Source organism: Amyelois transitella, chromosome W, assembly GCF_032362555.1.
Source record: "Amyelois transitella isolate CPQ chromosome W, ilAmyTran1.1, whole genome shotgun sequence".
Taxonomy (NCBI): Eukaryota; Metazoa; Arthropoda; class Insecta; order Lepidoptera; family Pyralidae; genus Amyelois; species Amyelois transitella.
Window position 1 is genome coordinate 3,703,927 of NC_083536.1, and position 17,675 is coordinate 3,721,601.

A 17,675-nucleotide genomic window follows, 5' to 3' on the forward strand; every position below is an offset into this window, starting at 1 on the left:
CGTGACTACCGAGGAGGTAGAATGTATTATTTTATCCCTGAGAGACAACTGCGCAGTGGGATAGGATAATATAACATCCAAAATCTTAATACTGGCTCCCCCAATTGCTCACATCTGCAATATCAGTATGAGCACTAGTATTTTACCCTCTGCCTTTAAAAAGGCCACGGTCCACCCTATTTTCAAGAATGGTGATCGAGGCCGTGTCGACTATTACCGTCCCATTTCCATACTTACAGCCCTATCTAAAATACTGGAACGTCTGATCAATATACAATATACAACTGATGAAGTATCATGAAGACAAACAATTATTATCCTCCCATCAATACGGCTTCAGACGCAATAGATCAGCAACTGATGCTGTTCACGAACTTACTACTCATATTGCCCGAAGTTTAGATGATGGAAAAAAATGTGTGGGAGTATTCCTTGATTTTACGAAGGCCTTCGACACGGTATCGATCCCAATTCTTCTACAAAAACTAGAGGCTCTCGGCATTCGTGGTGTCCAGCTGGAATTGTTTGTAAGCTATCTTCGAGGTCGTAGCCAGCATGTGATTATTGATGGGCATACTAGTTCCTACCTACCAATTGAATATGGAGTTCCTCAAAGAAGCATTCTTGGACCTACTCTGTTTCTTGCATATATTAATGGCCTATGCTCCCTAAATCTGAATAACTGTAAAATTATATTATACGCTGACGACACTGCCCTTTTGTTTACTGCAGATAACTAGAACCTTGTCTTTGAGCATGCTCAGTCTGGGCTTAATGCTGTTACTGAATGGCTGCGCCAAAATCTTGTCACGCTCAATGTCCAAAAATCATGCTATCTTACCTTCTCGATCTACTCCCTACCCAAAAATTCAATCCCTTTCTCGATTACTGCTCATTCACACCCTCCTGTCTCGTCCTCTTCATGCTCTTGTCCCCCTCTAACCTGTACTAAAACTACTAAATATTTAGGTATCACTTTAGATAGCAGACTTACTTTCGAAGAACATATCAAAATCACATCAGGAAGAGTACGCAAACTTATATACGTGTTCAGAAAATTGCGCCACGTTGCAGACTCATCCATTCTTAAAATGGTATACACAGCCCTTTGCCAATCCATACTCACCTATGGCATAACCTCCTGGGGCGGCGCAGCCAAATCTCATCTTCTTTGTCTGGAGCGTGCCTAGAGAGCGTTGTTAAAAGTATATAAGTTTAAACCTATTCTATTCCCGACTGCCGACCTCTACCAGTTGTGCCATGTACGATCGCGTTCATATCTGCAGTCATAGTTTTAAAATTCTTACGGGTTAAAATAGCGTGCACTGTGGTTCCACTAAGTACACACACACATGCATATTTAAAAAGAATAAATATTCCATCAAATGAATACGGTATTTAATACCAATGATTACTAAGTAAAACAGTTTATTATTCTATGACATAAAACATAACAAAACAGAAAGAGACGGTAATCAACGATGGCCGAACTGGGCCCGATAATTGTCGATCGAACTATCGTCGTCTCTCATTATTTGCATAAGATTTGCCTATAGAGGAAAGCCTGCGACTGCCAGACTTATGTCATTTCAATAAGGTTGAAAGTTAGACCAACTTTAGTTTTCGTTAGGCACACGACCCTAACATAGGTAGTGGTTCCTTTGAAAGTTATTGGGTAGCAATTTTATTACTTCGTGTGAGCAAGTGAGATCTAAGATATATTAGATAATCTCGCTTGCTCACACTCGCTTGTTCTAGTTACTAGCGTTTCTTGGATTCCGAAGTTATTCAAGGATTTCATTTTGTCTATTTAAAAAAAATAGTAGATATTACTGACAATTTTAATGTTTCAAGGTGCCATTTGAACTAAGTAACTGACTGACTAACTAACTAACTGATATCTAAGAATTACAATACCCTGTCTTCAAACACGGAAATCAGCAAGAAATATTAAACGAGAGGGAGCAAAATAAAACATTCAATAATTAAAATTAGTAAATTTTATTGAAACAGTTTACCTATAGTTTTGTTTACAAATTGATGATTATATAAAGCTACTAGCTGTGCCCGCGACTTCGTCCGCGTGGAAGTCGGGGGGACGGTCAGGCGGTCACGCGTATTAGAAAGAACGCTGGTTCGCCGTATTAAATTTTTCGCTGCAAATTGCTTATAACGACTATATCTCAAAACCTATTCATCTGATTTATATACTGTGAATGGCAATTTTAGTCTACATGAAAAGCCGAAAGGAATAAACATATTTATTTGGATAAGGATTAATACTGAATTAAAGAAAATTGGTTTCAAAATAACTTATGTTTATAATGAAAAAATAATCTTAAAAAATGAACATAAAAGTGGTTATTGTAAGTAAACCTTAAGAGATAGATAATATGCTCTCGCGGACTTTTTTGTGGCAAAAAATGAGTACTTCACATCTTTAGTACATTGTTTTACTATATCTTTGTTGGTTTGCGCAGCGTTCGCGTGGAAAGCTCGCAGATGGCCGACTCATTCAACTTTCACCTGCATTGTTGACGTTTCCCGTAGGAAATCCGGGATAAAATGTAGCCTATAGCCTTCCTCGATAAATAGACTATCTAACAGTGAAAGAATTATTCAAATCGGTTCAGTAGTTTCTGAGATTAGCGCGTTTAAACAAACAAACAAACAAACAAACAAAACAAACTCTTCAGCTTTATAATATTAGTATAGAGTATAGATACATAAAGCTATACATACAGAATATTACACTAATTGTATCATCTACTTATCTCCTGTAATTAAGGTTACAGCTTAATTATTCGTTTTCATAAAGAAAAGATATTGAAGCTGTCCTTAAAATACTATCTAAGTAATTAGTAGTTTTAATATAAACTGGCAGAACCTTTCATGCACTATATGGACTCGATGCACAGGGCAGTTGTCTTGCACAAATGATATTGTTGGCATATCATCAATCGGATAAATACACCGCACAGTTGGTAACATGGTTTCTTCCAGCACTTGCACATAATGAGCAGCTGTAGTGCGTCCTGCTATCCACACCTGTTCCCCAGGTCCAGCAGCACTCATCCAGCCCCACATATATTTTGCGTCCACACTCCATATTTGGCACAATATTTTTTTCTTCATACCGAGTTGCATTTCTTCGCTATAAATGAAGCCTACCGTGTTGCGTTGACGTAAACGAACTTTTCGTCCGTAAATATCGCTTTTTTCCAGTAAAAATCCAAATACAGCCGAGCAAATTCTAAATGTTTTTGCTTATTTATTTCGGATAAATACGGCTTTCTTGCTGGCTGTCTGTGGTGTAGTCCCTCCCGGTGCAAACTCGACGAACAGTAACCACTGATGTGTCGAACTGTTCCGCAAATGTTCAGGTTGGTATAAAGCCATTATTTTCGTACTGTTCCACCATGGATCTCCGCTGTGTGGCATGTCGCTGTGTTAATAAGCGGACGACGGCCGCTGCGCGGCGACTTTTTACACTACCCTCTTCTTGGTGGCGCGTTACCCAACGCTTCACCGCTTCTTGTTTATTGTGTTATTTGTGTGAATGTGTGAGTGACAGTGGTGACTGCAAGCTATAAAGTTTTGCGAACTATGACTGCAATTATGAACGCGACCGTACTTACCGTCCGACAGCTATACATATTAAACACTATCCTGAAACAGCACCAGGAGAAGAAACCAATTCCTATCACATCTCGTTCAGCTCGAAATCCCCCGCCTCTTATCCTGGAATGTTTCAATACTGCCTTTTCCCACCGTTTCCACTTTTACCAGGGGCCCTTTTTATATAATAAACTAAACCGGACACTTGACTTATACCTATTACACAAATATAGTTAAAGTTCGTAACGTTTGTAACAAGATGTGTAGGGAGGCCCAACGCCGTCACATTCACAAGTCTGTTCAAAATGGTGATCCAGGCAGAGTCTGGAGGTTTTTAAAATCTTTGGGAGTAGGAAAGAGAAACCACAGTGTTTCCAATTCTCTTAATATTAATGGCCTCAATAGGCATTTCTCTTCTTCTTGTGATTTTGGTGGCAATGATAAAAGTTCCATATTAAACCACCTCAATTATTTTCCAGCTCCCGATTATCCTCCTTTTTCGTTTAACCTAATTACCGAATGTGATGTTCAAAAGTGCGTCCTTGCTGTAACCTCGAATGATGTTGGGGCTGATGAGATGAGCCGTAAAATGGTTCTGCCCATACTTGACATTATCCTCCCCACTTTAACACAAATCTTCAATAACTCCCTTTCCACTGGTTGCTTTCCCTCTATTTGGAAAAATGCGTTTATTACTCCTTTACCCAAAAAATCCAACCCATCGTCCTTTTCCGATTACCGTCCTATATCTGTTCTACCATTTTTGTCAAAAATCCTTGAACGTTTAGTTCAGTCACAATTAAATTATTTTCTTAGACAAAATCACGTCCTTAATCCCTCCCAATCAGGATTTCGTGCAGGACACAGTACCACCTCTGCACTTATCACTATCGGTGATGACATACGACTTGCCATGGACAATTCGCAGTTGACCATCCTCACGTTGCTTGATTTTACAAATGCATTCAATACTGTCGATCATGATGTTCTACTCAGTTTGATGCGCACTGTGAACATATCTCCATCGGTAATTATTTGGTTCAGTTCGTACCTCAGTGGCCGTCAGCAGTGCATCCGTATTGATGATGATCTATCATCATGGTGTCACATCTCGGCTGGGGTACCTCAAGGCGGTGTGCTCTCTCCTTTGTTGTTCGCACTTTTTATTAACCGTATCACTGATAACCTTCGGTCTTCCTACCATCTTTATGCGGATGATCTGCAAATTTATTGTCACTCTCCATTAGCTGATTTACCTTCCGCGATTTCCTCTATTAATGGTGATTTGATGCGAATATCTGACTGGAGCAGATCTTTTGGAATTAAGGTGAATCCGTCTAAAACGCAGGCAATCATAATCGGTAGCCCTTATTTTGTTTCTCGTATTGATTGGAGATTAGTGCCTCCTCTTAATTTTGATAATGTGGTAATTCCTTTTAGTGACAAGGTAAAAAATTTGGGTTTAATATTCGACAAAACTTTGTCATGGTCGCATCATATTAATGACGTGAGCAGGAAAATGTTCTTAGCATTCAGCTCGCTTAGAAGGTTACGTAATTTCCTACCTGTTGATACTAAAATTGCGCTGACACAATCTCTTCTTCTCCCTCTCCTTGATTACGCTGATACTGCTTATCTCGACGTCACTGAGGAACAGTTAAACAGACTCGAGCGTCTTCAAAATCTTTCTATTCGTTTCATATTTCGGCTTCGCAAATATGATCACGTTTCTTCTTTCCGTTCGCAGCTGAAGTGGCTTCCTATCCGACTCCGTCGCAATTTGCATATTGTGACAATGCTCTATTCGGTCTTATTTAATCCGTTTTCTCCATCTTATTTAAAGGAGCGCTTCAATGGAGATAACCACTCTTCAAAGAAACTTGGGCCCAAAGAGTACAGAGCTAAATTTTTTACATAATTTAGAAGATATAAATACAATAATACTGAGCCACTTTTTACGTCGATTTATAATGGCCAAATCGATAAAATAAATCATTAAAAATATTTGAGGTTATCTCAATTATTTACGTTCCCAGTACATTATTCGACTGAAATCTATTTATTTAAGGTTGTTAATGAAGTCATTACAAGAATGGTATGCTCTAACAACCACAGAACTCTGCAGAACACATAAATGCTTCAAGGTTATGTACCTACCTGCTTTTACAACACAGAGTATGTAGGTACCTATTGCGACATTTTAGCCCTTTTGTTTTTGTCAAACAAGTAAATGATTTTTCTTTCACTAACATGTTATATAATTGGCTGGATAGTAACTGTTAGTGCCACATAATATAATATTCTCTCTATGGATTTAGATGGAATAGGTAGACAGTAAAACAAAAATATTTTATTAATTATATTTATTCGTCATCATCACTTAAATAACACAATAATATGTCATCCAAGAATTGTGCAGGAGGTGTAATATGTTCTTGATGTCTAGCCCAACCCAAATACCATATAATACTAATTATGTGGGCACAGCAACCTACTGTTCGTTTCCCAACTATGCAATTACAATAATATTGTATAATAGCGTCTTTGCCATTCAAAGAGCTGTCAACTAATATATATACAAAATATATTTTTTTGCTAACATGTCTGGAGTGGATACGACCTCTTAATAACCAGGTCGTATCCGATGTTGACAGCTCTTGCAGTAGGTCACTGTCTACCTCCCTGCACACTTCAATGACATATCTGCCAGTTGCCCTTACATGCTCCCCGTAATAGGAACGAGCCTGTTTTATTTGGTACGTTCCCATAGAAATAAGTATTAAATCACTTAAGGATAGCGCAGGAAATTCTTGCAAATTATTTCCTACAATATTTATTGGTTCAAATTGAGCCCTACGTCTATTTAAATTGTTATTAATGACATAATCACATAACTTATTTTCTACATTCATATTTTGATGTATGATTTGCAGAATTTCCTGAGCATCAGTCCTATTAGTGATAGGAGGGTGAAAAGCATTAATAAGAGCAGCAGCAATTTCAAAATGTTCCATCAGAGATCTTGATGCGTTGCTGAAATAGTCTTGGCGAAAAAGTTTAAAATCCCTTTTGAACCTCCCATTGACTACTTCAACAACCCATCTTACTATTGTTACTGCTCTTGACTTATTTGCTTCTATGGTTGATAGTTGCGATTCACCCTGCTGTAAATTACTGGGTACATATATCCTATATCCACAATCATTTAGTAAGGGCAAGGCATCACGGAAGCCCCTATCCAGTACAAACGCATCTCCAGGTTGGAAATATCGTCTTAGAACCGAGTCCTCTGTAAACTCTTTTTTTATAATTTCCGCATCAGATGTGGTTGCTGGATAAGGGCCTAACACATCAAGTATGTAGCCATCCGATGTAACAATTAGTAATGGTTTTACTAAATTATTATATTTATGGAGACTATAAGTTTTTTTTTGGTACTTATAATTAGAGCTCCTTTGTACATAGACATAAGTGCCATCTAAAATAACTATTGGTTTTATTTCGCCGTTATGGTAACCAAACAATCCATTAGGTATAATTAGATTTCTATCCTGTACTTGCTGCCTATTGATATGATTGAAACCCAAATGATGGGGTACAAAATAATCATACATTAGGCGTTTTGCCTTTAACAAATACTTATTTAAAGTTGACTATGGGATTTTAAGTAGTGTTGACAACCTATCATCAGAATCCCCTGTCCTTAATTTCATTAAATAGGCAGCTAAAGCAGTAGGGCCTCTCTTGAATTGAAGAAATTGTGGTACTTCATTTAAAATCTGTTGAAATTGAGCTTTCGTAAATCCAATCCAGTGATAAAACATATGGTCTTCCATACTTTCAAAATCTTCAAAATCAAGGAAATTGACTTCAGCGTCTTTTAAAGTTAACATATCTTGGATATGGTCTGCATTGAATACATTAATGATATTCATTGATATATCATTAAGGAAGTCCGATGATGTGCAAGTCAAGTGATAGTCACATAATCTGTTATTTGGGGGCACATAATAATTGTACATTTTTAATAATTGCCTTCGCATGGAAGGAGTTACTCGGTTTCTTTCACTTCCGCAACATCCTTCAACAAAACATCTATTTTGTGTTTCCACTGGTCTAAAATACTCAGGTAAAACAATTGTATTGACATGAGGCCTTCTCGCTGATTGGGATTGTTGCAATGGAGCCTCATTTTCTTCCACCGAAGAAGGGTCTTGTACTTCCAGAGATCTTTGGGAAATTACTTCATTATCCGGGATTAAAGATCCGGTAGGAGAGGCTCGAATGATGATGAATGACTGGAGAGTCTTGAATATTCAGAGAGCCTCCGGAACTTGGTTCGTTAACGGGCACTGAAGAAGCAGCAGATGTAGAGGGGCCCGAATGAAAATGGCGGGAAGCTCTTGATGCTCTCATCCAACAAGAGTGACACAAAAAGGTTGAAACACTCATCTGAAAAAAAAAAATGTAATTAATTATAAATAAATATTTATATTACAAAATATTAAGGTATGATGTTTGTAATGTGAAGTAACTGTGTGTGTGTGTAGATGCTTACCGCGCGTGGGATAATCCATTCCTTTACAACTTCTATTATTTTCCGGTCTTGAGCGGAACCTATTCTCAATGGATGATATCTTATACGGCGTAACAGAGAACGTCCACAAAGTGTGCACACGCGACGGTGTCCCAAAGGTGCTTCTTCAGCTTCTGGTCTCTCATCATCATTGGCTACACTGTTGGCAGCATTGTAGCATGAATGACAAATAATATCACTTTCACTTGCCTGAAAAATAGGGACTAATTAATGATAATACTCATTGAATTGAAAAATATATATAACTACTAAATTATTGTTTTTAATACAATATTAATCTTTGAAGTAGTATTTATATAACCATAGTATGAATGCCTGGACAGAAAATCGTGGCGTAGAAAAATTAAGAGAGCTGACCTCACTTAATGTGGAAAAAAAGAATATGCTTACCGTTTTTGGTGCAATCCATTGTCTTACAATGGACAACATTATTTCGCCTTCCATTTCCAATCGACGACTTCCTATTGTATTGCAACGATCCGTTGCTATTCCACAAACAATGCAGAAACCCATTTTGGCAAATAGGTAGGCTAAATCCAGGTTATCAGGTGTTCGCGCAGAGGTCAAAGATTTGCAAAATCGGGTGTCCAGGTACAGAAAAGGGTCAGTGAGTATGCGATCAATATCGGAGTCCGGTTAACAAGCAAAAACTTCAAGAAATATACGAAATACACGAAAGAACGCATCCACTCAAGTTCAAGAACAAGAAGCGAATGTCAGGTTTTGACTTTTGACACTCAAACAAATATCTCAAGGGATATCTTAACATAACGTAAAACAATCGATATTGATCATTAAACTGATTCTATGAATAATTTCACTATACATAGATTCAGATTTAAAAAAAATATTTCCCTATCTGAATGTACAATAAATATATTTAAATAATAATTAAAACATTATAAACAGAAGGTTTTGGATAAAATACAAAACATACTCCGAAATCGATTTTCTTCATTATGAATCGATTTACTACTACTTCACTGAGAGAGTGACTGAAATTGACAGTTATTACCAAATGACAACACTTTAAAAAATACTGGCTTTTGTGAAGATAGCTATAATCGACGCTGTTATCTATGGAAATAATCAAAAGTGCGTTTACAGAGCTAGTTCGTAAGATGAAATTATTATTTTGCATTTTTTTTATATTTGGCCATTGTAAATGTTGTCCATATTTAAATGATGTAATCTGGAAAAATAGACCATTTTTTTGGTATATCTGTCATTCCTGTAACGCTTGGGCCCAAAATGGGTTATCTCCTTTTTAGCGATGCCCAAGGCGTCAACCGCAGTCTGCGTAGCACGGTTACCCTACGACTAAGACTACCGACATCCAACACCAATTTTTACTCCCACTCTTTTACTGTACAAGCTGTCCGTCTATGGAATGCTCTCCCTGTCGATATCAGGAAAGCCCAGACTATTAATAGTTTCAAAAATCTCGTTAGGTCTCATTATCTTTCTACTCTATCCTAAGTATATGTTATTATTATGTATTTATCTGTATTTATGCGTATTTGTATGTATTTATATGTATTATATATAGATATATATTCTGTATGTATTTTATTATATTCAAACATTTATTTATCTTGCTCTGCGCCAACGCCGATCTCCTGTTTGGTTTCCTTCCATCCAAAGGTTGACTGGAAGAGATTGCATTAGCGATAAGTCCGCCTTTGTACCATCTATATCTGCTTTGTGTTGTTTTGTATGTTTTACTCTTATGGTGCAATAAAGAGTTTTATCTATCTATCTATAGTTGCAAAAAGGCAGTAACAGACTTTTTATTAAAGCTTGACTACAATGATACCGAAAATTTGCTCCAACTCCTAATATGATTTTTAACTTCTTATTCTTTGCTCTCTCAATTAATAGATGTAGGTACATACTACATACTATATCTTTATACATACATATTATCAATATCATAGGGGAGTAACGGGGAGAACGGAATTAACATCTTTCCGGCCCCAACAGTCAACCTCACCTGCTCGCGCGGACAAAATACTTTTTATCCGCGGCGGTTTTTCTCGGAAGACCGCGGTGCTCCCTGCTAGACAACGGACGAGGCAATGGCGACCGAGCAATGGCGGTAAAACCACACACCCAACCAATGGTTGGAAGAGGCTGCAGGAGCCTGCGGGATTAAATAACCCCAAAAGACTGGTGCAGAAGGCAAGGGGAAACCACTGCAACTATTTTCCCGAGAAAATTGTCATGGAAGTAAATACACAAGAGGTGCTTTTGCCATGCAACCCGCTTAGCAACCAGCGCCGTGCTGCATCCGGGGCGGAGGCGGGGAAACCAGGCTTCTCATGAAAAATCTGCTACTGGAACATCAGTTAAGCTTCGTAAAATCCAAAAGATAGGAACCTGGAACTTTTGAGGCTTGCTACAACCAGAAAAATTGGACATTGTGAGACGAGAGGTGACCCGGTGTGGCTTGAGCATTTGCGGATTGAGCGAAACTCACTGGAAGAACAACGGTCACTTTGTTACTGGTACCCACACCGTCTACTGCTCTGGAAATGAAAGTGAGAGCCAAAATGGAGTTGCTTTGCTTATTCCAAAACATCTAAATAATTGCGTACTTGGTTACGAACCAGTAAGCGATCGCATAGTCTCTATGAAACTCAAAGCTCTACCTGTCAATTTGAACATCGTGCAAATATATGCCCCTACTAGCCGATCTACAGAGATATTGAGAGGTTCTATACTCAGTTGCAGATTACCATTGAAAAAATACCCAACAGAGAGCTACTTATTATTTTGGGTGATTTTAATGCAAAAATTGGTGCTAACGCCCGACAACACAGTGACTCAGTAGGGAATTTTGGACTTGGTATGAGGAATGAGAGAGGTGAGAGATTTATGCAGTTCGCAGATGAAAACAACCTGGTAGTGGCCAACAGTCTATTCCAGCACCATCCTCGTAGATTGTATACTTGGACATCGCCTACTGGACATCGCAATCAGATAGACTACATCCTTATCCAATCGCGTTGGCGCACATCCGTCCTCAATGCGCACACAATTCCCGGTGCCTGCTGCGGCTCGGATCATGAACTTTTGATCATGAAATTGCGATTAAAACTCAAATCTGCCAGAACTCCTTGTAAACAAAAAAGAATTGAAGTCACAGATATAGAAAAATTCACTTTCACCATCGAGAATAAGTGGACGGAATGGGTAGAAACAAAACACGGTACGCCAAACCCAAACGTCATGTGGGAAAAGGCCAAACAGCTTATCCAGCAGGCAGCAACAGAGTCTAAAACGCAATCAAAGGCGCACAAGCGGCAACACTGGATGACCGAAGGTACTCTTGCTCTTGTTGAAGAGAGACGTCGGAAGAAAGCTCAAGGAGCAGACATGAGGACTATTAACAAACTGTCTGCTGAAGTCCAAGCAGCATGTAGACGAGACCACAACAACTACCTTCATGCCATCTGTCACGAAATCGAGTCTCATGCTGGAAGACACGAATCGAAAGACATGTACCACAAAATTCGGGTTATCACTAAAACCTTACCATCTAAAACCTGGGCTATAGAAAACAGCGATAATCATGTGGTAACAGAACTGGTTGAAATCTCCGAAACATGGAAAGGCTACTGTCAGTCGTTATTCCAGGACCCGCACTGCCGCGATTTCCCGAGTACATGTCCCTAATACTGAGGATCTGGAACCAGACATTCTCCTGTCTGAGGTTAGAGCTGCAATAAAAATCTCAAAAACGGGAAAGCCACTGGAAGAGATGCCATTCCCATAGGAACCATAAAAGCTCTAGGAGAGTATGGTGATGAAATTTTTCACGCCATCTGTAATGAAGTATGGCGGACGGGAAATTGGCCCGATGAATGGACTCACACCATATTTACCCCCTTACACAAGAAAGGTTCCACAAAGAAATGTAACAACTACCGCCTTATTGCTTTGATACCACACGCCAGCAAAATTTTGTTACATATCCTTAACGAGCGTCTCAAAACATACCTATCTAAGGAGATAGCTCCAGAACACGCCGGCTTTGTGAAAGGGAAGGGCACTCGGGAATAGATTTTGATTGTTCGCCAGATCATCGAAAAAGCGCGAGAATTCAACAAATCGGTGTATATTTGCTTTGTGGACTTCTCAAAAGCATTTGACTCGGTGAAATGGCCTGTGTTATGGAACACATTATTGCAAATGGGCACGCCTTTACATCTAGTCCACCTTTTAAGACGGCTATACGAGGATGGAACAGCCTCTGTGCGCACAGAAGACGTCTTGTCAGGAAACTTTCGCCCTAGTGCCGGAGTACGCCAGGGATGCATAATATAATATGTCGTTGAGCTCAGTCGAAAGGTCTACGGGTCTCTACATTACCTGCAACGTCTGAAACATTTTCTTCCCATCAAAACTAAAGTAATGTTGGCTCAAGCACTTGTTATACCCATTATTGATTATGCTGATGTGTGTTGTCTGGATCTAACTGAAGAACAACTTAATAAGCTTGAACGTCTTCTCAATAATTGTATCAGATTTATTTTCTGTCTTCGTAAGTATGACCATGTCTCTGAATTCCGTTCTCAGCTTAAGTGGCTGCCCATCCGACAACGTAGGAATCTTCATATTCTTTGCCAACTTTATAATATACTTAATAATCCCCTAGCTCCAGATTATCTTAGATCCGAATTTCAACTTTTAAGTTCCACTCATGAAAGAATCCTACGTTCCTCTAACAGGTTGACCCTTGCAACACCTTGTCGGGTGTGCTGGTGGGGCTTAGGGAGTGAAACGAATAACTTCCTGATAGATTTATTGCCAACTAGCTTTTGCCCGCGGCTTCGCCTGCGTTAATTTCGCTTCCATAAAAAGATTGCTTAGATAAAGAGCCTTGCATTGACATAAACTAATATTATGCAAAAAAAAAATAGATGTACCTACGTGAGTGCGTGTTTGAGGATGCTATTCAATCACGCAAATTCTACTGGATGGATTTTGATGAAACTTACGTACCCGGGAAGAATAATGCCTGGAATAGAACATAGTTTATTTTTCCTACAAAAGCAAAGTCCCGGGGCGGAGGTGTTAAAAAACTAATAAATTCTACAGACAAAAAAAGGAAATTATAAAATAGAGAGTTAAAGTATCTCTTTGTATACAACATTTGCTGTCTTGCCCATTCGAGACATCACAAATAAACTGTCACAGCTAGTGACCCGCGAGCAAGCGACGTAGAACTGTCCGTGTGAGAAGCAATTCGTCCTGAGGTCGACTCCGGCTGCTCCAAGCGTTTGACCTTGCGATTTGTTAATTGTCATCGCGAAACATATAGCCACTGGAAACTGTACACGCTTAAATTGAAATGGAAAGTTGTTGGGAATGAGGGGAATGCGCAGTATAAAAACAATTTCACCAGCTGCACAACCAGTAAGTATTTCAGCTTCTATAATATTGTTCTGAAGCGACATCACTTTAAGACGAATCCCATTACAAAGTTTCGGCGGGGTTAAGTATCGTAGCAGCATAATTGGAATGCCTACTTTTAGTGCAATTGTATGCGCGGGCAGTCCAGATGCCGAAAGTGAATTAAGGAACTCTACTGGATAAGTTGTAGCATCGGTACTATCTAAAACTGTATTTATGGATTGATATACCACCTCGCTCCCATCATTTTTTTCCAAAATACTTAAATTAATAGCAGCTGCTTGCTCATTTTTGGGTGTTAGGATTGCTCGCTCGCATATCCAAGAATCCTCGTGATGAATTATGTGAGATAGGTTTGAGATATAAACGAATTGAATAAGTTCCTCCACCGAAGTAACTACTTGACAGAGGTTCTCTGGCAGAGTCACCAATCCGTTCGATTCAGGCAACGTACCATAACCGATTTTTAATAACACATCTGAGAATTCTTGCGCTCGAGGATTACCACCCATATTCTCCCATATTACGTGTTAGACTTAATTTCCTAACCTGAGGCCAGAGTATGGAACGTTTGACGGGTAGAGTCTGGTGGAAATCACCACAAAATAATACAGTGGTACCTCCCATAATGTGATTGTTTCGCCGGATATTTTTAAGCGTATGGTCGACTGCTTCCACTGCTTTTTTATGAGCCATGGTGCATTCGTCCCAAACGATTAGGCTACATTCTGCTAGTATTTTTGCTTTGTCGCTGTTCCGCGACACTGCACTGCACAAACTGGTGTCTCATTTATATCCAGGTCCAAAGGGATCTTGAACATAGTGTGCGCTGTTTTCCCTCTAGGTAATAAGGTGGCAGCTATCCCCGAAGACGCAACAGCTAACGCTATCTTTCCTTGCCTTCTGACCTCAGCCAGTAATAAGCGAGTCAAAAAGGTTTTGCCTGTACCACCAGGCGCGTCAAGGAAAAATGTTTCACCCTGCTTTTCGTTAACACTTCTCAATACGTTGTCAAACACAGACTTTTCCTCATCGAAAATCATCCCAATACCATTATTTACGATCTCAGCCATTGCAACAGCGTCATAACTTGTATCTGCTGAATATTTGCGACTCACTTGTGGATCGTCAGAGGTTTCCTGTGGCTCCGGAAGACCGTAGTGACTCAAAGAATGGCCATCAATTGATAAGACAACACCTTGAAGCGAACAAAGGCAATAATTGATAACTCTTTCATCAGATACAGTTACATTATCTCCATAAGAATTTTTAATTAATTAAAAAATTTGCCAGCGGCTACAATCGTGTTATTTCTTAAATTATCATGAGGCGCCATCTCGTATCGGGTGGTCAAAAAATAAATATCTAAACCACGGGAACTAAATAAACAAAGCAAATTGAATTAAATAAATAAAATGCTATTTTTTTATAATTTTTTTTAATCATTATCCATACATATAATAATTAATTATTTATAGCTTTTTATATCGATTCAAAAATGACGAAGTTCCATACAAACTTGCACCCCCTATTTCATCCCCTTGGGATAGAATTTCAGGATAAAAAGTAGCCTATATTCTAATCCAGGTTACTAACTATATCTGTGCCGAATTTCGTTCAGATCCGTTCGGTAGATTTTGCGTGATGCGCGTACAAACAGACAGACAGACAAAAATTCTAAAAAAAATTGTTTTGGCTTCTACTGACCCTAAAAAGACCCCTTATAAATTTTTTTCTTAAATATCTTCAATGTACAGACAAAGTTCAGTTACAGTTTTATTATATGTATGGATATGGATATATGGAAAACATTAACACGATTTGCAAAATCAAGCAAATATATAAAAGTTTGTTAAAATTATAATATATACTTTAGTTTCATACACAAAATGCACTATGATCATGACACACTTTATACTACTTAAGTTCATAAACAGTGCATCCTACAGACAGTTTTAAAATCAAAGTAATGAAATTTGATATATCAATCTACACATGAACACTTACAAACACATCATTCCTATGGAGTTACATTCCATGGTACCTACTGACTTTGCAAAGTTAAGTACAAAATAAAATTGCTATAGAAAAGAACTATGAAGTACAAAATAAAGTTGTTACAAAAAAGAAACTGTAGGGATAGGCTTATAAACTTAGGATTCCTCTTTTAGGCGATGGGCTAGCAACCTGTCACTATTTGAATCTCGGTTCTATCATTAAGCCAAATAGCTGAACGTGGCCATTCAGTCTTTTCAAGACTGTTGGCTCTGTCTACCCCGCAAGGGATATAGACGTGATCATATGTATGTATGTATGTATGTACTTATACAAAAATACAATACACTGTTACACAAAAATAATATTTTTACAGTTATCGAATTAGCATTAACATGTATGGTTTTTTATATATTTATTACCAAACTACACGTATTAGATAAAACGAAATTACAAATATGTTTTTGTAACTAACCTAGAAAATGAACAAAACGAACGGGTTTTTTAACGATGCGACCTCTACGCGTTATACGATGCGTATCTGTATTTGTACCTTCTGTGCTGTGTTCTATTTCCACAGGGCTTGACAAGTTTCTCTGTGGCATGATACTCTTAGATACGTCTAACCTTTTGTCTGTACCTCGTTCACGATCCAGTGGTACAGGGCATAAATTGCTTCTCCGCGTAACGGTTAAATCATCGTCTTGGAGTACGTACGCGGGTTTGAGCCTATCTATAGATATACGTGTTAATTTGTCTTTGACTCTCACTACAAATACCTTACTTCCTCGTTGTATGACTTTATATGGACCGTCATAAGTCGGTTGTAAAGGTTTTCGAACTGCATCATTACGAATGAAAACATATTCGCTTGTCTTAAGATCAGGATGAACGAAAATTGTCCGTGAGCCATGTTGAGAAAACGACACAGGTTTGTATTTACATATAGTATCTCTAGTGGAATAGTGTAAGAGAAGTATTGAAAGTTACCAAGCCAAATGAGAAGATTATTATGTTAGGTGATTTTAATGGATGGGTGGGTGTAAAGCGTGATGGATATGAAAAGGTGCTTGGTGCGTTTGGTGACGAAAAGGTGAATGATAATGGAAGAAGTGTATTAGAAATTTGTCTAGAGTGGGATCTTTTTGTGTCGAACTCAATGTTTCAACATAAAGAGATCCACACCTACACAAGAGTGGAAGGTATTTTAAAAAGTATGATAGACTTTGTGATTGTAGATGAAAGATTGAAGAACAAAGTGCTGGATACCCGTGCATATCGCGGTGCTGGCATTGACTCGGACCATTTACTGGTGATATCCCGGATAAGGGGTATCTTCAATCGCTGGCGGCACAGGGTAAGGGAGCAAACCAGCGCTTTGGAAAGAGTAAAAGTAGAAAATTTGCAAGATATGGATGTAGGTAAGAAGTATATTAATAGACTGAAGGATGAATTTGAAGATTTAGATGAAATGAGCGATATTGAAGATGGATGGAAGGAATTTAAAGAAAGAATTGTGAAAGTAGCTGTTGAAGTGTGTGGTGTAAGTAGAAGAAGGAAAGGAAAAAATCACAAAAATGCGTGGATGAGTAAAGATGTGCAAGAACTTGTGCGATTAAAGAAGAAAGCATGGCTGGATTTGTTAGCAGCAAAAGCTAACTTAAGAATGCAAGAGGTTATAGATGAAGATGTGAATGAAGCACGTAAGGAATATAAGAAAATGAAAGATTTGGTTAAGAAAGCTGTGATTAGAAAGAAAGAAGAGTATAAAGAGGATTTTGATAAAAGGCTATCAGAAGACTTTCAGTCAAATCTGAAAGTATTCTGGAAATCCGTAAGGTCAGCCCGAGGAAATACTATAACCAGAGAGCTGACTAGGATCAGATGCCAGGATGGTAGCGTTGTGAAAGGAGAAGAATGTGTACTAAAGATATGGAAGGACTATTTTGAAAGTTTATTTGAAAAAAAGGAAGGAAATAAGAAAGATTTCTGCTATAGCGAAGAAAAAGAGAATGAGATGGAAGGCGAAATTGAAATGTTCGAAATT

At 38.4% G+C, this 17,675-nt stretch overlaps 1 protein-coding gene and 1 pseudogene across 1 annotated transcript; one reads left to right on the forward strand and one right to left on the reverse strand.

Annotated features, from left to right (window-relative positions):
- Window positions 1–350: 350 nt before the first annotated feature.
- On the reverse strand, window positions 351–8,728 carry LOC106141527 (uncharacterized). The gene is made up of 6 exons (XM_060954005.1): window positions 8,606–8,728; window positions 8,177–8,404; window positions 7,918–8,070; window positions 7,457–7,805; window positions 6,079–6,184; window positions 351–378 (listed from the first exon to the last, which is right to left on the reverse strand). The coding sequence occupies exons 1-6, from the start codon at window positions 8,726–8,728 to the stop codon at window positions 351–353; spliced, it is 987 nt and encodes a 328-aa protein (XP_060809988.1).
- Window positions 8,729–10,438: 1,710 nt separating this feature from the next.
- On the forward strand, window positions 10,439–12,544 carry LOC132904077 (uncharacterized; annotated as a pseudogene).
- The last annotated feature ends 5,131 nt before the right edge of the window (window positions 12,545–17,675 follow it).

What these genes read in the sequence shown, in the direction of transcription:
- LOC106141527 (XM_060954005.1), bottom strand. Translation starts at nt 8,728, where the DNA reads ATGGGTTTCTGCATTGTTTGTGGAATAGCAACGGATCGTTGCAATACA. An exon ending in AATGGATTATCCCACGCGCG is followed by an intron (nt 8,071 to 8,176) that starts GTAAGCATCTAC and finishes TTTTTTTTTCAG; the next exon opens with ATGAGTGTTTCAACCTTTTT. An exon ending in TGAATATTCAAGACTCTCCA is followed by an intron (nt 7,806 to 7,917) that starts GTCATTCATCAT and finishes GAAGAAAATGAG; the next exon opens with GCTCCATTGCAACAATCCCA.